This window comes from Mastigoproctus giganteus, chromosome 11, assembly GCF_048544385.1.
Source record: "Mastigoproctus giganteus isolate SK-2022 chromosome 11, ASM4854438v1, whole genome shotgun sequence".
Lineage (NCBI taxonomy): Eukaryota > Metazoa > Arthropoda > Arachnida > Uropygi > Thelyphonidae > Mastigoproctus > Mastigoproctus giganteus.
Genome location: NC_143585.1, coordinates 105564448 through 105588090, shown reverse-complemented (window position 1 = coordinate 105588090; position 23643 = coordinate 105564448). Strand labels below are relative to the sequence as shown.

The 23643-nt window shown below is 36.1% G+C and overlaps 1 protein-coding gene across 1 annotated transcript in view; it reads left to right on the top strand.

Moving 5' to 3' along the window:
- The window catches only part of LOC150078328 (erythroid differentiation-related factor 1), a 257306-nt gene that overhangs the window by 128256 nt on the left and 105407 nt on the right, over positions 1-23643 (top strand). Inside the window, exons 12-14 of the mRNA XM_090384532.1 lie at positions 2694-3002; positions 18515-18899; positions 21141-21359. Coding sequence (XP_090240658.1) covers positions 2694-3002; positions 18515-18899; positions 21141-21359 — 913 coding nt within the window. The remainder of the gene's footprint in view (positions 1-2693; positions 3003-18514; positions 18900-21140; positions 21360-23643) is intronic.

The window sequence follows — 23643 nt, the reverse complement described above, 5'->3', positions numbered from 1 at the left end:
CAATTGCAGATTTGCTAAGACTGAGAGAATTATTCAGAATGCAATGCAGGAATGCTTTTGTAAGTTTCAGAAGCATTAGAATCAGTGTAATAATGTCAAGAAGACTACTTCAAACAAAATAAATTGGAATAGCCAATAAGTTTCATAATTTCCCAAATTAGTTCAGAGCCTGAACTTTTTGATCTCATCTTATATTACTGGACGAGAAAAAAAAAGTGTGGAGAACTAAGACAGAAATGTATAAAACAAAAATGCATTAAATGAAGAGAGAGAAAAAATAAAGTATAAAAATTCATGGTTTCCAAAAACAAACAAATAATTGGTAGGGGAGGGGAGTTGACCCCAGATACTATGCTAACATACAAATAAAGGACATTCTTATCAAAACTAAAGAACTGAAATGGACTTGGGCAGGACACATAATCTTTAGAGGGACTAAGAAAATAATAGAGTGGTACCCAAGAGGAGCTAAAGGAAAACCTGGAAGGCAACAACAGAGATGGAGAGATGAAATTCATGAGTTCATGGGTAGTTAATGGATGGCCATTGCACAAAACAGAAGAAACTGGAGAGGCCTTCATCCTGCATTGGATCGAAAACAGATGATGATGATGGCTATGCTAACATAATAGTTTGTGAAATAAGTCATAAAAATAATGTCTGATAAAGTTATTGATGTGGAGATACCACAGGATTCATCCAATTGCTGCTTGTTTATTATATCTCTGAAAGTACATAGATCATCATTTGAAGAAGCAGGTAAATGAACAGTTCTCGTGAAGAGGCAGCTGGGTTTTTTTTTTTTTTTTTTTTTTTGCAAACAGTTACTTGTTGCTGCTTTGCAAGCAGGAGTATACAACTGAACATGAAATATTTATCAAATATGCATCTTTTACAGCTGTCCTTTCACTATTTCATGGTTGGACATCATGAGAACTTAAGTTGAAACATCTTACTAATATGTTCATTTTGGTATTATGTTTCTACCAATTACATTACTGTTGTTTAAAATTAAACTTGAGAAGGACATTGCATGGAAATTAACTACTAACTAGATTTAATAAAACAACTATGTGAAGTATTTAATTGGTTTATTGGAATGAGAGGACAGTTATTACAATCGACACAAACAATCCCAACAATCTAATAAATTAGCTACTTTTCAGATTGTTGCATTAAAATGCATCTTCAGGCCTGGATTTTTGGTTCTGTAATATATACAAAGAGAATTTAACTATATACAAAGATACAAATATTTAGAGTTTTTTACAAATATATACAAAGTTAATTATAGAAAGGAAGGTTAATGTAGGTTTTTGAAACATAAATCTAATATGATTTGTTTGCTTGGGTCAAGTTTTACATCAAAATTAAATTTTATTCTAAATTAATTCTCAAAGTAAAAAAAAATGAATATGTACTAAATAATGAAGATTTCTTTGTAATTTTGGATACTAATGTGAAGTATAATTGCTACTGAAGTAATTATAAATGAAATAAATGCTTGTACTTACCAGGATAATTTTATAACTCTACCATTGATACCTTCCCTAGATCTCAGTTTCCAAGGTATATAAGCTCTTCTTAGTCTGTATATAAGTGGATAGTTGTGGGTTTATATAGTACAACAGAGTCTCTCTGGTGACATAGCTTGTTATATCTTTCAGCTCAGGTTGGTCTTCCATGGTAGAGTTATAAACTTATCTCTAGTAAGTACAAACATTTGTTTGATTTCTGATTAGTTCAGTTGCATTTGTATCTTTGTGTTAATATCCCAAATCACATAGTAATCTTCATTATTTAGTGTATATTAACTTAAGAAAAGTCTTTTACTTTGAGATTTAATTTTAAAAAAAATTTATTTTGATTTAAGCTTAGTCCAACCAAACAAATCATATTAGATTTGTGTTTCAAAAACCTATGTTAACCTTTGTGTAATGAACTTTAGATCTCTTTGTAAATATTACAGAACCAAAAATCCAGGTTCGAAGATGGATTTCAACACAGAAATCTGAAACTTAGCAATTTATTAGGTTGATGGGACTGTTTGGATCTATTGTAATAATTGTCCTCTCATTCCAATAAACTAATGAAATATTTCTCATAGCAGTTTTTTTTCTCATAACAGCATTTCACCATTCCTAAATATTGCTATGAGAAATATATTTGTTCATTTTATAAGTTTATTTCTAGTGAACTGAATAACAAAACACTTAAAATAACAACTGAAATATGCACTTTTGGGATTTTGACTGATTTCCACTCCCCTCTTTCTCCCAATGCATAACCTAAATAATTGGATAAAGGATTTGGAATTCTTTTAATTTAGAATTTTATAAATACAAGGTTTCTGCAAAAAAAGATTGAAGGGTACCTTCTTTATGATGTTGCAGCAGATATCGAACTATGGTAAGGGTTTTGCATGGGAAACAAGTAATATGAGTTTTAGTTAAGCTGAGGTTCTGTATATTTTGACTGTGAACATGCAATATTGTTATACATTTATCAAAACTGCTTCTTTCCACTAAATTTATACTATTGTATTTATTTTTTTTTTATCAGTAAAATAAATATCGTAGCCTTTGTAGTTTCATAAATGTCATAAAACTAAGTTTCTATTTTTATGATAAATAAACATAATTTTTTCTTAATTTCACTGTTAGCACTTAATCAGGCATTTTATCTTCTTTCAGATTGTAACATCTGTGCATTATCTATTATCTGATGTCTATGTTCCAAGTGGCCTTGATCCGAGTAGTATTCATAATTCATGCCCTTCAGATGATAGTGAGAGTGATACTGGATGCCCTGATAGTTCAGATGATGAACTGGATAGCAAAGAAGGAGGAGATTATAAAGAAAGTCCTTATGTGGATGTGAAGGCTTTATGCATTCCTAATAGATACAGAGGAGATGGCTATAGTGATGCTGAGAAAACTATCTTATCTCTTAGTAAAAGCTGGGAGGAAAGGTGTCATTGTGCAATAAATCATACATTACAGGTAGGAAGTTTTTAAATGACATATTCTTGGAAGTAATTTAAACAAATATTTAAGATTACTTATTAATATGAAATTTTTGGGTTGAAAATAAACTGCAGCAATGAAATCAAACCAATTATTTAATGAATGGATCCCAACTATTTCTTATCTCTATTGGATGTTTAAAATCAGAAATTCCACTGGTTTATATAAATTTTAAGAGATGAAAGTATATTCTCCTCCTACATGGTTTTGAGATCAATAATCTCTTAATATTTTCCAAGTAGGACACGTGTGTTTCAAAGACATTTTCATAAGCATAATTAGATTACTTTTAATTTAATTTAATTCAGTTATTTTATATTTAAATATTAGAAAATGCAGGAGAAATAACTTCTGAGGATTTAAAGGAAGTATTTAAAAAAATCAAGAAATATTATTTCCAGGTATAGTATAATATTAAATATGGAATAACTGTTTAAAAGAAAAGTTACAAAATATAATTAATATAGTAATTGGAAATCCCTACAGATATCAAAGGAATGGAGAACTGGAATAGTAATTAATGTTCATAAAAAAAAAAATAAAGACAAATGTGAAAATTAGAGGCATAACACTCTTGTAAACAGCTTCCAAATTATATATTTTTATCGTTAATTACTTTTCCCTTTTTGGCACTTTGGACTTAGTGACTTTCTTTGCCTTTGTTTATATAAAGAAAAACCATTTATATAAACATAATACATTGAGCAGAAATCATGAATCTGCAACCATACTATGGGAGAAGGTTTGGAGAGGAGTGCTAGAGTTCAGAGTTGCGTTTCTTTCTGCAATGGCTGAATCAGTTCCTATGAAACAGGAATTACAATGCAGCCAGGGACTTTTTTTTTTTAATTGAGTAAAAACATGCATTTTTACTCAATTAAATTTTTTTCTATTTCGGGCACGAGGGCAGTGGGCCCCAATGCAACACATTGGCATAGTTATGCCACTGAAGGGAACAAAGAGTTGCTCTTACAAAAAAGACTTAAGTTCTGCAAATTACAGTGTCTGGAGACTAGACACCTATGAGATGATCTGATTGATGTGTATAAAGCCTTGAATGGTTTGAGTAAGCTCAATGCTGATAGATGCGCAGAAATTTGACTTTAGCCAGCAGAACTAGACAAGCATTTGGAGTTAATGGATGGGTGAAATGGGAAGGTTTTTTTTTTTTTTTTTTTTACTATAAGCTTGCTTTCTTGCATCATATGCCTCTACTCATGCTAATGTTAACTAAAGGAAGAACATTTATTTATTTATTCCTTAGGGAAGAACATGTATTTAGTATTCCAGATGGAATACTAAATACATGTTTATAAACCTGCATTTATTGTATAATCATTACTTGATACAATGAGATAACCATCTCTTTGTCCCTGCTGGCAAAGATTCTATATATCATTGACAGCTCCTCCTGAGCTGTTATAGCATCTATATCGCTCAGAGAAGCTATCTATGTTGCTCAGAGAACTTCATGTTGGCCTGCACGATTACCTTTAGGTCTTTTGCCTTATCAATTACCTTGAGTTTGATACTACTCAAATAGTGTGTTGGCACCTACGTAGCTAGGTGGGCAGGAGCAGCAGTTCGTAGCACATGCTTCTTGATTAGACCGGGGTTCGAGCCTGTGACCACCAAATATGGAGGATGTGGAAAGGTCAGGGAATGACCACCGCATATCCCCGGAGCAATATGGTCTTAGTTGCTAATGCTCCTAAAAACAAAATAACAACAACAACAAATAGTGTGTTATTCTAGGATTGCCACTATTTGAATGTAGTATTTTGCATTTATCAATGTTAAACTTAGTTGTCATTTTTCAGCCCATGTGCCTAGTTTATCTAGATCTTCTTGAAGTAACATGCCCTGGTTCATGTCATTAACAACCTGCTCACCTTCGTATCATCAGCAAACTTATACATGAAACTTGAAATATCTACATCACTATCATTAATAAATATTAAAAACAGTATCAGGATCAGCATCAAACCCTATGGTACTACACCCATAACATTAGTTCATGAAGAGCAGTGCCATTTATAACTACTTTTTTCTTTCTTTCTTTTTTTTTTTCTCCACCTCTGAACTCTTATATGTAATATTAATTTGCCCCTGATGTCACATTGCTGCAATTTATACTGCAGCTGTTTATATGGAACAGTATCAGGATCTTTAATTGAAATTTAAGTATATGATGTCAAAATTAAAATAATGTGGAATGTTGAATATGATATGGAAAATGACCTGAGATTAATTGTGCAGTCATATGAAGTTTTCTGAGCAGTGCAGACAGGCTGCCAGCACACCAGCACAGCTCATGGAGGTTTGTCTATGATATACAGGAACGTTGCTAGCAGAGACAAAGAAGTGATTATCCCACTGTATAAGGAAATGGTTAGGCTGCATCTTGAGTACTTAATACAAGTCTGGAGGCCTCATTTTAGGAAGGATGTAGGACTGCTAGAATGGGTGCAGTTTAGGGCATTGAGATTGGTGAAGGGAATGAAAGGGTGGTTTTACCAAGACAGGCTTTAGGTCTGAAAATTGCAGCATCTTGAGACTAAGCACCTGCAAGGTGATCTGATTGAGGTTTTTAAGGCTTTGAATGGATTGAGCAAGCTCAGTGTTAATGGCATTCTTCCTCCTGCTTAGACTACACACACATGAGGCAACATAAATTCAAATTGAGGAAGGATGGTTGCAAGATATGTGAGGAGGTTTGCCTTCAGCAGCCAGCTGGTGGTTGACTCTTAGGACAAACTTCCATCTAGTGTTGTGGAAGTGGGCAAAATAAGTATAAATTGTTTATACTATTGTCTATTAGTTTCAGAGATATAACAGCGGTTAGACGTTTCACTTTTCGTGACTTTTTTGTCTAGTTCTTCCTTGAATAAATTCAAGGAAGAACTAGACAAATTATTGAAGGGGGATGGATAATGATGTGTTTTTTTTTTGGCTGATGCTTTATAAGCTTGAATACTTGCATCAGATGCCACTGATAATAATAATAATAAATTATTCTCTGCATCCATTCCTTTATGATGATTTTGTAGTAAAGGGCTAAAGAAGTTGGGTCAGGCATGATCTCCCTTTAACACTGCTATGTTCTGCTTCCTTTAGAACTCCATTTGAAAGGGAAAGAAAGACTAGTTCTGAAAATTGCAAAGCCTGGAAAGCATATTGTAGTCTGTGCATATCATAGACTACATTATAGTCTGTGATATGCATTTGCTTGAACATAACCTATGTCTGCAGGGCTTGACAGTAAAACAGAGATTTTTTTGTGATAGGCAGCACTCCCATTAGCAGTGATGGGAGATATAGGTATGCATATTATAACCTAATATATACTATGCATGCTAAGTATAATTACATTTTTTATTTTGTTTTGGATGTGAATAACGTCTATGCTGGGCGCACCCTACAGCTTTCGGGCTGTCACGAAAAGTGAAACGTCTAACTGCTGTTATATCTCTGAAACTAATAGACAATAGTATAAACAATTTATACTTATTTTGTCAGGAATATAATGCCATCGACGAATATGCAAGAAGAAATTAGAAATTTTGATATTTAATATCATTTTTTTTCAAAAAAATTAAAAAGGCACATTTTGGTCATTTGCCATTGCACCTTGGTTACTTTCACTCTCAATAACTTCTAAACTATGATAGATAGACATAAACAGTAAGTGACAGAATTGTTCAGTAGGAAACGTAGTTCTTACATCTATAAATAGTTTTGATGTAGCTCTTATGATTCCTGAATAAGAGCGATGCAAAGTTGAGAGAGTTGAAAAATTCGAGCATTTTCAAGTTTGTTTTTGTAATATCTTGAAAACTATAAATGTTAGACAATAACAGTACGCAAAAAATTGTTGCCCTTTGAGAGCTCTACAAGGATATATAACTAGATTTCAAATCAGGTTTTTAGTTTTTGAGAGTTGAACATCTCGTTAAAATACCTACTTTGTTCAGTTTCTTCGCATTTGTCGAGCAGTGCAGTTGTGTTTCATTTAGTTAAGTTGTGACGATGCCGAAAGTTACATCAACTAAACGTGTTCAAAGATTTCGACAAAACACAAATCTAATGTTGAAAAGCAAGCATCAAAGTTGGTGGCAGAATGCAAGAGAGAGAGTCATCTAGATTCACATTTCTGTCCAATTTCCCTTCGTTTCTTTCTTTCTTTCACAATATAACTTCGAACGCTAGGCTGTAGATTTTGGCATGCGTTGTACTTGTTGCGTGTAGTGCATGCATGTGCCCAACAAGTACAATGCTGTGCCCAAGAAAACTCAATTGTATGCAACAAGTGCAGTGATGCAACAAGCTGCATACAATTTAGCAACAAAATTCTTGCCCTTTAAGAGCTCTACAAGGATATTTAACTAGATGGACCCATCTAGTTAAATCATGTCAGGTGGACCCAATTTTGGCGAAGTCCGGACGGTCTGTTACAGCCGAATTCTCTGCTTGCACCTTCACGATGGTGGGACTGTTAGTAATCCTGGGTATAACCACCATGCACAAGTACATGGTTCAACCCCTGCTTACATTGGTTCACACCTGGGTGACCACCCAGGTGTGAACCAATGTAAGCAGGGGTTGAGGTGTGGCGCCCACACCACATGGAGGACACCGACGAAGACTCTGCGGCTTTGCTGCCAACACGCCATTGGCGATCCGAACTGGGTACTCTAACCTGGTTCCCTTTAAAACCCCATCCCCAGGCAGGGAATGGAGGAGACGGATCTCTGTCTCCTCTCCTCCCTGCCTACCCCCCATATTTCGCCTGGTGGGGCTCGTCTCCACTGACCTCTTTAGGGATGCCTACTCTATCCGTCCCTATTCTTCTATCTACTTCCCCCCCCCTCTCTCTCTCACTAAATCGACCGAGTACACCCCTTAACAATGCCGCCAAATTATAACACCAATGTTCTACCGGCTTTGTGCAAATCTCTAAGATATCTAACACTATCAGCTTTTATCTAGCGTTACATGTCTAAATTTAATAACATCAAAATTTTGCCCGACCTATTTGGCCTTTAACACATCTCTTTAGTATTCAACCCTAGCCAGCGATTTCCAAACAGCAATCCCATTAAGCATTAATGTCAAATGCATAAACTTTTTTTTTTTTTTTTTTTAATAGGCCCTAGCCACTGAAATCCCAGGAAACTAGGTGGCAGGACCTGCCAGAGCAAATTGTTGTGATACTGGATACACCCGGCTAGCCTCCACGTGGCAGGGTATGGGCAACGTCGGGCCCCACTAGGGGCCTGGCGGCCAATAAGCCGGATAAACAATGGGCACAACATATCACACTGCACAGACACGACCCACACACTTTCAAGTCTCTAGCTTGACAGTGTACTGTCCTCGATACAGCGAAACACACGCGGAGATGGGAGAAATCCCAGGTGCCGTCTGACATGAACATACCTTATACCACATGGAGGAATGCCGTCCCTCTATGTTACCAGGCAGTACTAGGTGGTAGATGACTCTCATTAACCGGTGCAATACCACCACTTTACTTATTGGAGGCTTGAAGTGGTGGAACCCATGTTTAGTCTCTAGAGCTAAGTTCCGGTCAACCCTTCCCTATCCTTCCATCATGCAGTGTGATTGATGACTTTTGAGGTTATGATGAACATCCTGGTGAGATCCAATATTCCTTACATTTTGAGGGTACAGCTCTAAAATGGTGTTCGCAGGCCGGCCGCTAGTTAGTACACCGGACCGAACCTATTGGTAACTCTCTAGGAGGCTTCCGGATCAGCTAGTGTATAATCTTGCTACCTCTACTCTGCCAGATAGTGACTGGAGTGAGTCCGAGTAGTGTGTATGCGGGGAGCATTGTCGAGGCCACGTTATGTCAAGGATCTGGGTATATTCTTACCATGTGTACGCCATATCCAAAAATTTAATTACTTCATTCAGCATGGCCCACCCACTTTTTCTTACTATTGAGTATGCCATGAATTGTCAAACTAATAGAGCAAGCTTATCTGTGAAAAGATCTAAACCTCCCAAGCACTTCCTAATTCATTTCACAAATATATGTGGTCTCAATTCTAATCTCAACGATGTCCATTTCCACTTGCAGTCTGCCAAACCCCATGTACTTTTTCTGACAGAATCTCAGTTATTGGTTGATTCAAATACTGCTCATCTCAGATTCCCAGATTATTCGCTGTATGATTCCTTTCACCTCAAAGGTGGTACTTGTGCATATGTCAGTTCTGATATTCCCTGTCAGAGACTTTGCAATTTAGAACCTCCTCTCTTTAATCTTCTCTGGCTTAAAATCTCTCTACCTCATTGTGTCAAATTCATCTATTGTCTCTACCGTTCTCCCAATTCCATTAATCACTTGGAGCTCTTTGACTTCTTCTCTTTGCAACTTGACTTTCTCCAGTCCAACTTTCCTAACAGTGAGGTAATTTTCCTTGGTGATTTTAATGTTCACAACTCCAGCTGGCTTCCGTTTTCTAGTCACACCGACCCAGCTGGTCGAGATGCTGAGGCTTTTGCAATTAATAATGACCTTGCACAGATTGTTCATTTACCTACAAGAATGCCGGACAATCCTAATCATACAGCCAATATGCTTGATCTTTTTCTCACAAACAACCCTTCTAAGTACATGGTCGAAGTGAGAGGTCCTTTAGGCACTTCAGATCACAACTTGGTGATTGTCTCTTCTCCACTGGAACCTTTATCTCATGGCTATTCCCAACCTCATGTTGTTTGGCATTACACGAATGCAAAATTGGATAACCTGCGAGATTTCTTTTCTTCTTTTTCTTGGTCGGACTTCTGCTTCAAAACTTCTGATGTCAACGTTTGCTCAGATCGTGTCAGTGAAATTATTCTTGCAGGAATGGAATCCTTTATCCCACACTCCACTTTAAAATCTCGTCCTTTATCTAAACCTTGGTTTTCCAATAAATGTGCTAAGGCTGTTCAAAAGAAGAATGTTGCATATTGTAATTGGCTTGTTTCTAATTCTCCAGTTTCATTTTCTGCCTACAACAAAGCTCGCAGCAATTGTAAAGCAGTTATTAATCAGTCCAAACTAGAGTTTGAACAGGCTAAGAGTAGAAAACTTCCTTCTTGCTGTAATGGTAGCCGAGCATTCTGGTCTCTTGCCAAAGCTATTGGCTGCAACTTTTGCCCATCTCTGCTTCCACCTCTGTCCAAACCAGATGGTTCTGTTGTCACTTCAACCAAGGATAAAGCTGACCTGCTAGCATCCCATTTTTCTTCCAACTCATGTATTAATGATCTTGGTAAAACACCTTCCACCATTCCCAACACGCTCCATTCAATGCCTCCTGTGGTCTTCCGTCAAAAGGATGTCAGAAGGATTTTGACGAATCTTGATGCTAAGAAATCTCCAGGTCCCAATGGTATTTCTCCACTTGTTCTCAAAACCTGTGCTCCTGAACTTACTCCTATTCTTTGCCGCCTTTTTTCACTTTCTTATTCCAAAGGTGTTTTTCCTTCTGCTTTGAAATTTGCTCATATCCAGCCAGTTCCTAAAAAGGGTGACAAAACCCTCCCATCCAATTTTCGTCCCATTGCAATTACTTCTACTCTTTCTGAAGTAATATAGAAATTAATTAACCGCCAACTCTTAAACCACCTAGAAACCTTCCATCTGATCAACGATCGCCAGTATGGATTCCGTCAGTGTCAATCCACTAGCGATATTCTGGCTTATGTTACCCATTTATGGACTAATTCAATGGAAAGGTTCGGTGAAACACAAGTAGTTGCTCTTGACATCTCAAAGGCTTTCGATTGTGTTTGGCAGAAAGGTCTTCTAAACAAGCTTCCATCTTATGGTTTGCCAACTGTTTTTAGTAATTGGTTATCTAGTTTTCTCTCTGATCGCTCACTGAGGGTGATGGTAGATGGCTCTCTGTCTTCTAACTTCTCCACTAATGCCAGTGTTCCCCAAGGTTCAGTTCTTTCCCCCCCTCTTTTCCTCTTGTATATTAATGACCTTCTTCCATTGACTGGAAATCCTATCCATAGTTTTGCCGATAATAGCACATTGCATTCCACTTTCCATTTTGAGAAACCTTGTCCTGCTCAATCAGCTTTAATTTCTCAAAAATCTGCTACCAATTCCTTAAATGCGATCTTCAGGTAATTCTCCAGTGGGGTAAAGACAACTTAGTTGATTTCAACCCTTCTAAAACTCAGTCTTGTCTTATATCTCCCAAAAAGGATTCTTCTTGCTCCTATGCTTATCTTTAGTGGCACTCCGATTTCTAGGCAAAATGATATATCTCTTTTGGGGATTACCCTGACTTCTAATCTCTCTTGGCACAAGCACATTACAAATATTGCTTCCTCTTTATCTAAAAAACTTGGTTTTCTCTTTCGCTCTCACCTTTACTTTTCTTCCAAACAGCTGCTCACTCCGTATAAATCTCAAATCCGCCCTGCCATGGAATATTGTTCCCACATCTGGGCTAGTTCCCCCAAAACCTCTTTCAGGCTTCTTGATTCCATTCAGAAGAGGACAGTTAGGTTAATTAATGATTCATCTCTAACAGAGTCTTTCCACTCGCTCTCTCATAGACATACTGTTTCTGCTGCATGCCTCTTCTACAGATACTTCCATGGGCACTGTTCTTCTGAATTGGCTTCTATAATTCTTGCTCTCTCTTTCAAAACAGTCTGAACACATGCCGCCACCAGCCAACATCCATTTACTGTCCAACTTCAAACTCACAGAACCAACTTTTCATCTTCCTCGTTTATTCATTCAGCTGCCATTTTCTGGAACAACCTTCCTTCATATGTATTTCCTGAAAATTACAGTCTACAGAAGTTCAAGTCCAATGTCAACAAATATCTTCTTTCATCTTCTCAACCTCCAACCCAAGCACAGTACTAAGTACTATAGGTTCTAATACCACTAAAAAAAAAAAAAAAAAAAAGATTTAAAATTGGGTTTTTAGTTTTCAAGAGTTGAACAACTCGTTAAAGTAACTACTTTGTTCAGTTACTTCGCATCTGTCGAGCAGTGCGATTCTGTTTCATTAAGTTAAGTTGTGACAATGCCGAAAGTTACATCAACTAAACGTGTTCAAAGATTTTGACCAAATCACAAATCTAATGTTGAAAAGGAAGCACCAAAGTCAGCAGTGGAATGCAAGAGAGAGAGTTGTAAAGGTAAACGCAAGCAAGATCAATTAGAGGCAGATGTCCGGACATCAACATTGAAAAGAACAGTGCAAACATGCAACAATAAAGATTACCACAAACCTTTATTGCTGATGTAAATGAAAATACCAATAAAATAAAACTGATTTTATTAAGCTTAAATTCTAATTTTTATTTCACATGAAGTTATTCATGGATCCACCTTCAGCTCCATGGAGCCGACTTCGATTTTTTTTTTTTTTTTTTTTATTCTCTATTACCTCTACCTCAAATATAAGAGTGATCTGTAGTTTCAGTCTCAAAGATAAAGTACTGTATCTGAAAAAAGTTTTCAGTTTCCTTTAAAGGGTAGAGTCAAGTTATTTTCGGGGGTCTAGTTTCTCTTTCTAAGATGACTTGAAATTAAGGTATATAAATTCTAATTAAGGAAAGATAATTGCAGATTGAATGTAAGAAAATTTATTTCTAGTCAAAAGCCATCAGCTTGGGAACAAGTTACCATCTCACTGTTTAGAGTCAGAAAGCTTATATAGATTTAGAGGGAATAATAGAATGCTTTGAAGAAGTAGACAAAATGTGTAACTTTTGAAGATTTTTTTATGATGGCTGCTACATAAGTTTTTCTTTCTTGCATTGTTCTGCAATTTTAATACTGATGATGTTAATTGGATAGTTCTTGTTTATATGTGGTTATTAAGTTTTACTTTTTATTTATTAATCATTAGCATTAGCAAGGGCAAATGATGCAAGAAAGCAAGCTTATATAGCATCAGCCAAAAAAAAAAAAAAAAAACCCTTATTTCACCCATCCCCTCGCTCCAAATGTTTGTCAAGTTCTCTCTTGAATCTGTTTAAGCTATCAACTTCTACAATGACAGATGGAAGTTTGTTCCAGCAATCAACCACCCGCTAGCTAAAGACAAATTTCCACACATCTATCCTACAACAGTCTTTCCTCAATTTGAATTTATTCTCTCTCAGGTGATTATTCTGGGCAAGAAGAAGAATCCCATCAGCATTGAGCATGCTCAAGGCTTTATACACCTCAATCAGATCACCTCGCAGATGCCTAGTCTCCAGACACTGTAATTTGCAAAACTTAAACCTTTCTTCGTAAGAGCAACCCTTTGTTCTTTTAGTGAACAGTTCTCTGTTCACTAATCTTGTTGCCCTTCTCTGTACTCGTTCCAACAGCTCTACATCCTTCTTAAAATGAGGCCTCCAGACCTATATACAGTACTGAAGGTGTGACCTGACCATTGCCTTATACAAGGGGATAATCACCTCCTTATCCCTGCTAGAAAAATCCCTGTATATCATTGGCAAGACACCATGAGTTACTCTTGCAGACCATCTGCACTGCTCAGAAAATATCATATCTGCCTGCACAATTACCCCCAGGTCCTTTTCATTCTCTACCACTGTCAGTGTGGTACCACAGAGTTGATACGTTACTCTGGGATTACTGCTTCCCATATGTAGTACTTTACATTTGTCAATGTTAAACTTCATTTGCCACCTCTCAGCCCATCTGCTCAACTTTTCTAGATCCTGTTGTAGCAGTGTACTGTCATTAACAACCCTGCCAACCTTTGTATCATCTGCGAACTTGGACATTAAGCCTGATATACCATCATCAGTATCATTTATAAATACAGAAAACGACAATGGACCCAACACTGAACCCTGAGGGACTCCACTAATAACATTAGTCCACGAAGAGCAGTGTCCATTGATTATCACTCTCTGTCTTCTCCCACTCAACCATCCCTTTATTCATAGCAGCAATTTGCCTCCAAAGCCACACTGCTCCAATTTGTGCAACAGTCTTCCATGTGCAACAGTATCAGAGGCTTTTCTAAAATTTAAATATAGGATATCAAAGTTATTCTCTGCATCCAGTTCTTTTGTGACTACATAAATTAAATAAATACAAAAGCATCTTTGGATTCAGAGGAGGTTCCTGTAGAGTGAAGGTTATAAATATTGGTATTAGCCATATAGTGCAAGGAAGCCACAACCTTCTGCTGCAATGGCTTAAAAAAATAAAAATAAAATAAGTAGATAAGAAAATACAAATTATGCACTTCCCTTCTCACATAGGTAACTATCCAGTTGATCTGTCAATTTCTTCAAATTGTCAGCCTCAACTACCTGTGAAGGCAGTTTTTTCCAGTAATCAACAACTTGCTTACTAAAAGAAAGTTCCTACAATATAGTCTAAACCTGTTCCCCTGCAATTTGAATTTATGGCTCCTAGTTCTGGAATTTTTCATAACAGTGAAAATTCCATCTTCATTCATTTACTAATCCCTCTCAGAATGTTATAAACCTCAATCAGGTCCACTCTAAGGGTCTGTTGTCAAGCTCTATAGCTCACATAATTGAAATCTTTACTTATATAGTTGCTTTTTGCCGATCTCACCATGCAAGTTGTTCAACTTTGGACCCTTTCAAGAAGCTCAATGTCTTTTTTCAGAACAGGCTTCCATACTTGGACAGTATTCCAAATGCAGTCTTACAATTGCCTTATACAGTGGGAATATGACCCTCCTATCTCTACAGGCTGTTGTTCAGCAGCCTGTACAGATAGGAGGTGCCTGTGATCTCCTGTTGAACAACAGTTCAACAGGAGATTAGCATTAGTAGAGGCATATGATGCAAGAAAGCGAACTTATGCAGCATCAGCCAAAAAAAAAAACACTGCCATTTCACCTCTCCGTTGGTTCAAAATACCTGTCCAGCTGAGCCTTAAATTTATTTAGGCTATCAACTTCCACAACAAGGGATGGAAATCTGTTCCACCAACCAACTATCCGCTGGCTAAAGGCAAATTTATGCACATCTATCCTACATCTGTCTTTCCTCGATCTGAATTTATGCCCTCTCAGGTGATTATTCTGAGCAAGAGGAAGAATCCCATCGGCATTGAGCATGCTCAAACCATTCAAGGCTTTATGCACCTCTATCAGATCACCACACCGGTGCCTAGTCTCCAGACACTGTAATTTGAAAAACTTAAGCCTTTCTTCGTAAGAGCAACCCTTTGTTCCATTCACTAATCTTGTTGCCCTTCTCTGTACTTGTTCCAGCAGCTCTACATCCTTCTTGAAATGAGGCCTCCAGACCTGTATACAGTACTCAAGGTGTGGCCTGACCATTGCCTTATACAAGGGAATAATCACCTGCTTATCTGGGAAGGAGCAGCAGCAGTGCGTAGCACACGCTTCTTGATTAGACCGGGGTTCGAACCCGTCACCACCAAATACGGAAAGGTCAGGGAATGACTACCGCATATCCCGGAGCAATATGGCCTTAGTTGCTAATGCTCCTAAAAACCAAATAACAAACAAACAAACAAACAAACCTGCTTATTTATCCCTGCTAGAAAAATTCCTGTATATCATTGACAAGACACCATGAGCTACTCTTGCAGCCCGTCTGCAGTGTTCAGAGAACTTCATATCTGCCTGCACAATTACCCCCAGGTTCTTTTCATTCTCTACCACTGTCAGTGTAGTACCACAGAGTTGATATGTTGCTCTGGGGTTGCTGTTTCCCATATGTAGTACTTTACATTTGTGAATGTTGAACTTCATTTGCCCCCTCTCAGCCCATCTGCTCAACCTTTCCAGATCCGGTTGCAGCAGCTTAGCATCAGGAGTGTCCTTAACAACCCTGCCAACCTTTGTATCATCTACAAACTTGGACATTAAGCTTGATATCCCATCATCAATATCATTTATAAATACAGAAAACAATAATGGACCCTATGCTGAACCCTGAGGGACTCCACTAATAACATTAGTCCATGATGAGCAGTGTCACTTGATTACCACTCTCTGTCTTCTCCCTCTCAACCGTCCATTTATCCATAGCATCAATTTGCCTCCAATGCCACACTGCTCCAATTTGTGCAACAGTATCAAAAGCCTTTCTAATATCCAAATATATAATATCAAAGTTATTCCCTGCATCCAGTTCTTTTGTAACTGCATCATAGTATCCAATCAAATTGGTCAGGCAAGACTTCCCCTTAACAAAACCATGCTGTGTCTGAGCTATAACTGAAGTCTTGTCTAGATGATCCTGCAGTGCTTCTTTAACCAGTGCCTCCATTAATTTTCCTGGAACAGAAGTTAAACTCACAGGTCTATAATTACTTGTGTCAACCTTTGATCCTCCTTTGTGAATTGGGGTCACATTTGCACATCTCCAGTCTATGGGTACCTCCCCTGAGTCCAAGGAAGCTCTGATAATTATGGCTAAAGGTTTCTTATTTCCTTTGCTGCCTCCTTTAATATAACTGGATAGATCTCATCCACCCCAGGTGCCTTTCTTGTGTTTATCTTCAACAATTTCTCCTCCACTTTACTCTCAGTTATTACAAGATTATCTAGCTTACTGCCAGAGTTGAATCACCTCTGGCATTCCCTTCGCTGAATAGCTCCTCATGTGTGAATGTCGATGCAAAATATTTATTTAATTTGTTAGCTACCTGAGCAGGATCATCAATAATTGAACCATCGATATCAAGTTGGCCAATCTGATTCATCCCCTTCCTTCTAGAGTTTACATAAGTAAAGAACTCTTTGCTGTTTTTCTTTGCATCCTTTGTCAAAGATTTCTCGTAATCTGCCTTCGCCTGCCTAACCTCCTTTGTAACTTGGTTGCAGACCAGCTTATATCTATCATAGGCTTCTGTGTCACATGTTAATTTATCATCCCATGCATTTTTCTTCTCTGCCATATGTCTCATTAGTTCATCTGACATCCATTTAGGACTAAACCTTGAACAATATTTCTTAGTTGGTATGTAAAGCCTAGTAGCTTTCAAGATAAGTTCTTTGAATGTTTCCCATTTTGAATTTGCTGTTGGTAACATCATCAATTGGTCCCACTGTATACAATTTAAATACTGTCTCAGACCATCGTAGTCGCCTTTACGAAAGCAAAACCCTTTCCTTTACCCCTAATGGTAGTTATCTCTGAGTAAATCCCACTTCAGCACACTGTGATCATTGCCACATAGTGGTTCCTTTATCTGCAGATTCTTAATGCATGAAGAATCACTACTGATAATCAGATAAAGGGTATTACTCCCTCTAGTTGCCTCCCGAACATGCTGATGTAGAAAACAATCATCAAATAAATCCACAAAAGCCTTGCTAGTGTGTGAGTGACGAAAAAAAAATTCAAGTCAATATATGGGAAATTAAAATCCCCCATTATAAGACTCCCTGATTTACCGGCCCACTCTATTTTCCTGTACAGTTTCTTATTATATTCATCAGAGTCATTAGGCCTATAGCACACTCCTACTCTCAATTTTGATCTCCCAATGCTTATGTCACACTAAACTGACTTGACACAGCGCTGTCCAGCGATGTCAACTGGCTTCACTTCCTTGGATTTTATGTGTTTCTTAACTAATAGCATAACCCCTCCTCCTTTCCTATCCTGTCTATCCTTTCTGTACACATTGTACTCCCCAAATTCTAGTTCTGCATTCCTTATATCTGAGTTACACCACGTCTCTGATATCCCAACAATATCTGCCTTTGATGTTTTGAGTGATACCTCAAATTCATCAAATTTATTTACCAAAGTCCTAGCATTGGTGTAGACGCAAGTATACATGCACCTGTTCCTGTTTTTAGCAACCCATGTGTTTACTTGTACCGCAATGACTTCCAGCAGTCTCTGAAATATCCTGCATCTTGTTTTCCTCAATCAGAGTTTGGAATACTGTATAAGTATGGAAACCTAATCTGAAAAAATGATAGACTGATGATAGGTTTTCCTGTCTATATCCTAAATACCAGATCCCTTTCTTCCTCTACTATTTTTAATTCGACTCCACTACATGTATGAGTTATTATTTGAAGCCAGTTAGCACTTCACATGACAAAGAAGGAATACTTATGTTATGAACTGCAAATCTTACCATTAGACATAATGCTTAATAGTAAGGTTTATACGAGTTATTTTTGTATTGACTAATGAAAGACAACTTGCTCTTAGTTTACAACAATGCTAAAACAAAAAAGCTTCTACAGAAATATTATTAAAGGTGTGATGTGGTGTATTATGAAAGTTGAAATAATCTTCATAAGCAATTACATTTTTCAGGTATTTCACTTTACTTGAGTATACCTGTAAAAGAGCATATTAAAATTAGCTTTGATTATTGAAAAGTGATTTCTATAGTTCAGTATGTTGTATTTCTAGCTAAAAGAAATTTCTGCTAAAAATATTAATGATAATTCATTTCTCTGAAGATGTAACTTTTTTCCATGTTTTAGGGACTTAAATGTGTCTTAGAAAGTGAAGACTCAAAAGGTAAAGTGGAAGAATGCAGTTCTCAAGCAGAAAATGTGAAGATGGCAAAACCCTTTGAACCAATTCCACTCCATTATTCAACATTAAATCCTTCAGAAACTGATTTAGTAAAAGGTGATAGTTTGAAACAGGAAGAAGATAAACAAAGAGATGTATCTTGTACATCAGATTCATCTCGAAATAAGGGTCATGTGCCACTAGTTAATGATCCTTCATGGAAACTGTGTTGTGCAATCTTGCTCTTACAAAAAACTACTCAGATTTATTGTTCATTGGCTGAAATTGCAAGCGAAACAAAGAAATGTGGGCTTGCTATGAGATATATCAAGCAAGGGCTTTTATGTTTAGGTAAAGGAATTAATTTGGTTGCATTTAATAGTAATTTTAAAGAATATTAAGGAAGGATAATATATTGCAGTTTTTTTTTTTTTTTTTTTCCTTAAAAGTTGTGGTATAATATAAATACTGTTTGTACTGATTTTTTCTCCTTTTTTTTTTATTTACCAAGTAGCCAGCCAAAAGTTAAAAAAAAAAAATTTCAAAATGGGCATTTTCAAAAAAAATTATGATGGAGCCTTGATTATCCATGTTATGGATTAACCACAGCCTCTATGACTCATGGAAGTCTAAGTCAGTATAAGTTAGATAACAAAAAGAAATAAGTGCAATCCATTATTGGCATTGTTTGTTTACATTTTATTTAGCTCCCATAAACAAGGTCCAGAAATTTCTCAGAAACCACATCTCTACCTTTGCTTTCTCTACATTTGCCTAATAGTTGTAATTTGAGTCTGTGTGCATCCATGTTAAAACAGAAAATGATCATTCTTTTATTGAACAGAAACTTCAGCTCATAAGTTGGCAAAGTATCAGCTGCAATAAGTTTACTAAAATTACATTGAACAGTAAGGAAAATCAAAAAACAACTTTATTTTCCTTTCTTCAAAAAATATTATGCATGTATTAAATTTTATGTCAAATCTTCTCACACTGTAATATACTTTTATAAATATAAATGCAATATTTATGTTTATAAATTTATATGTTTGTTAAATTTATGAGTTTTTCCTTTTAAGTTTGCAAATTTTTTGGGGTTCTGATTATCTGGGAAAATTTATTTCCCATTCACTTTGAATAATCAGGAATCTACTGTAAATGTTTTAGTATAAGTTAGGCATGATCAGATTCCATTAAGTGTAACAATAGAGAAATTTAACAAAAGGTTATGAAATACTGATAATTGTTTCTTTTTCCTGTATTATTCAAATTTAATAAAATTAAATCCTTGTCTAGAAATTGACAAACAGTTGACAGCAGTTAACCTCTCTCTGTTAACATGGTTGCTGCCTTTACACGTATAAGCATAAAATGGCATTAGGAGTGATGTGCTGCACATCTGGATTCAAAATGTATCTAAGTGCCATACAAGCGGTCAACCAACAGGCAGCATAAACCTAAGGCACATGAAATTAACAACTACCCAGTATTGGTTTATTGATTGAATGCTTTGCACTAGTACTTGGCTTTTGTTTATAGACTTGGCACACAATTTTATTTTTTCTTGCTGGTGTTGATGTTAGTGTATGTATATGAAAAAATTTATTATAAAATTTGAAGAATTGTTCTGATTTACAGCTCAACACAAAAGTCAGTATCTGCTTTTAACAATGAATTCCAAACTTTTAATTTTCAATGGTTATGTGCAAATTTTTGGGATGCTTTTTGATGTCAGAATGTTGATTTTTTTTTTTTTCCCTACATTCTGAAATTTTTATTGATCAGTTTGTGTTACAATAAGTGGCAATGATCGTGTTAAATGGAGAGATTATTCTGTGATTTGATGATGAATTACCCCTTGATAATCCACTCTGTGTTGAGCATCTTGCTCCTCCACCTTGCATTTCTGCTTGCAGTTTTGTGTATTCGTGAATGCTTTATAGGTGTTTATCCATTCATTAGACTTGAATGACTCTGGTCTTTGAACACTCAAAATGTGCAGCCATTCTCTCTGCTGTGTCACCTGTTATACATGTGTGCCAACAATCATGTTTCTGAAAGTCTCTGAGGTCCTCTGTTCTCGATTGCTGGTGAACTGATTTGAGCACTAGAAGGCTTTATAGCACTTACCTGCACATATTACACATCAATTAACCCCTTTGAATTAAAATTTTTTTCATCGATGTAGCCATAACTACTATTTCTAATAAAGTGACTAGATAGCATATAGCATGTGTTGAAGAAATTTTGAAGATAAATTTCAATATAAATGTGAAAAGCTACCTAAAATGCTTCCATATAAATAGAATGTGTCTTAGATTTTGAAGAATTGTTCCTAAGCTCCTAAAAAAATTCTTTAATTTTATTATTAGTATTAGTATTAGTAATGGCCACATGGTGCAAGAAAGCCAATGGCTTATGCTGCACCAGCCAAAAAAAAAATAATAATAAAAAAATATCCGAACAAAACTATGATAAAAACAAAAAAATAAAAATAAATAAATAAAATAAATAGATAATAATAATTAATAAAAAAAATTAAATTAGATTAAGTAATAACCAGTATTCTGAAATATATTTTCTGTTTAATAGAATATGTTCATAAGTTGGCCTATAGCCATACAACAAAATGGCCAACAGAACCCTTGGCATATTTGTTGCAGTTAGCTGGAGATGTTCACTTTGTGCTTGTAGACAGAAATGCTGTTTTGACAATAGAGCAACATAAAGAGGAATTTTGCAGGCTTTCTGAGACTGATAAAGAAATAACAGAGTTGCTGGAGAAAGATGGTGGTGAAGAATTCAAGCCAGGTATTTTAGAAAAATTAGAAATTAAAAATAATGACCCTTTTTCTATTTTAATTTCTCTTTCATTTGTTTCGAATTTACTAAAGATTAAAGAATTTATTTATATAAACAAGATTAGGTATTGCATGGTAATATCTTTCCCATCAGGGATCTGATTCTTGCTTTTTATATGCCTTGGCTTCCAAAAATCATAAAAACATGATACCTGAACTGCCCTGTAAGGCTATACATTCAAAAAATCCCCTATGGTGTTTCAAATGCCAAAGATTAATGTGTGTGATTTTTCTTCATTTTTTATTTTTATTTTTTAATAACTCATTTATTATACTTCTATCCTTATAATAATAAGATTAACAATATAACAATGACTAATTAGTTTTACCGATCTCAAAAGTCTACTTTCTTATATGTCTGTTAACTAAAGATAACATTAATAAACAAAAACATTTCTTTTATAAAAATTTTACATCTAGACCTTTCATTTTAACATATAGTTGACCCATCCAGTTCTAGCACCATCCATTTGCTACCCGAAAAGTACATTAGCGAATGTAGTTTTTGGGTAAGTTATGCAATGTGGAAATTTCATCTAAGAACCGTAAGGTTTTACTACCCTCGACTAAAGATAGTTTATCATTAAAAGATATTTAATTCTTGTTTTTCTAAGTGAAGAAGTAAGCTTAATAAAGCTTAAAAAATGACACCTTTGCTAACCTGCTAACCACATTACATTGTCACTGCTGGCAGCACTAATCTTGCCTCCATGTGAAGTGTCTAAAACTTGGAAAAAAACTATCTATTCTGCAGCCAGAAGGAGCAAAGATGAGTCGGCCAAATCCAAGCACTACTTCTTCTCCTGCACCTTCAAAGGCCTTATTTAACTGCACAGCCAATGATTCAGAAACCAACTCAGTGAAGAGATAGAAAACAGAGTTATGCGTAAACACAGTCTTTATTTCTCATTATACCCTCCACTAGAGAGCAGTCATTTGGAAGCAGGGGTACACTTGTTTGCACCAAAGTAGACTGACAGACTGTGGCATTAAAGAATGCACCACCTACACAGAGAGATGTATAGACTATAAAGGAATCCTCCTACCTATTCTAGAAGCAAGGAAAATGGTTCAACCAAGCCCAAAAAATAAACCTTCCTTTGCTCAAATAATAACTCGATACTGTTCAGTGTCAGAACCCAGAATGACCGTTCCATTTCTCTACGTGAATCATTTTCTAATTTGGCTGGGCACCTACTAAGTGCATTTGTACCATCGAAACAAGAAGTAATGGTAAACGCTCCTATCACAGTACCCCAGGATATTGTAACCTTACATAACAGAAATCTGAGAAGTCTGAGTCTCCATCTCAAGAAGAGGTGGATGTGAAAGGAAACAAACAATTAGTTTTAGACATTTTTTTTTTTTTTTTTCTAAATAAATAGATATTTAGAATAGGTGTCTTACTTTCCAAAGAAAGAAAAAGAAAAAAAAGGAAAAAAAAAAAAAAGAAACAAATTTGCCTCCCTTCAGAAACAATCTGAAAAAACCAAACCACTAAAATCCAAAGATCGAACCATTTTCATACAGTAGAACTATCGAGGTTTCCACAAAAATATAAATAATGTCCACCTTTTGATAGACCAGTATGCACCACTCCACCTTCAAGAAATTTTCTTTAAGGCACAAGGTAATCCCAAAGTAAGAAATCATACAATGTGTTCCATAAAAATAGAATAAATGAAAGGCTGGCTTATGGTAGCATAGCCTGTAAATACCCTTTTCCCAAACAGCAAATACCATTGACCAGCTATATCAAAGTGGTAACTGTCCTCCTTACAGTACGATTTTTTATTACTATTTGCTCCTTATGCTTACCACCAGGAACTGATGTCCATTATGGGGGATTACATAGTCTCATTCTGCAGCTACAACCTCTTAATTCTGCTTAACTGATAACTTAAATGGCCACAGCTCTTTATATGGTAGCAGAAACATCAGTAAATGAGGATAGATTGTGGAACAATACTCGATCACCACACTCTCTCCCTCTTGAATGACCATCTCTTCATTTTCCAGCTTGCACCTCCTTCACCATGGATCTATCAATATCCCTTCCCCATCTCTCTCTCTCTTCCCTGTTTTCATTTAGGAAGTCAGTCAAACCCCATTAAGCGGTGACTGATAGTTTCTACACTAACTGGAAGCACATCTCATTATTCCAGCAGAGTACCCCAATGAAAATTTGAAAGTGCCAAATGGGAATCGTGCAGTAAACTGGGCTCATTCAATGC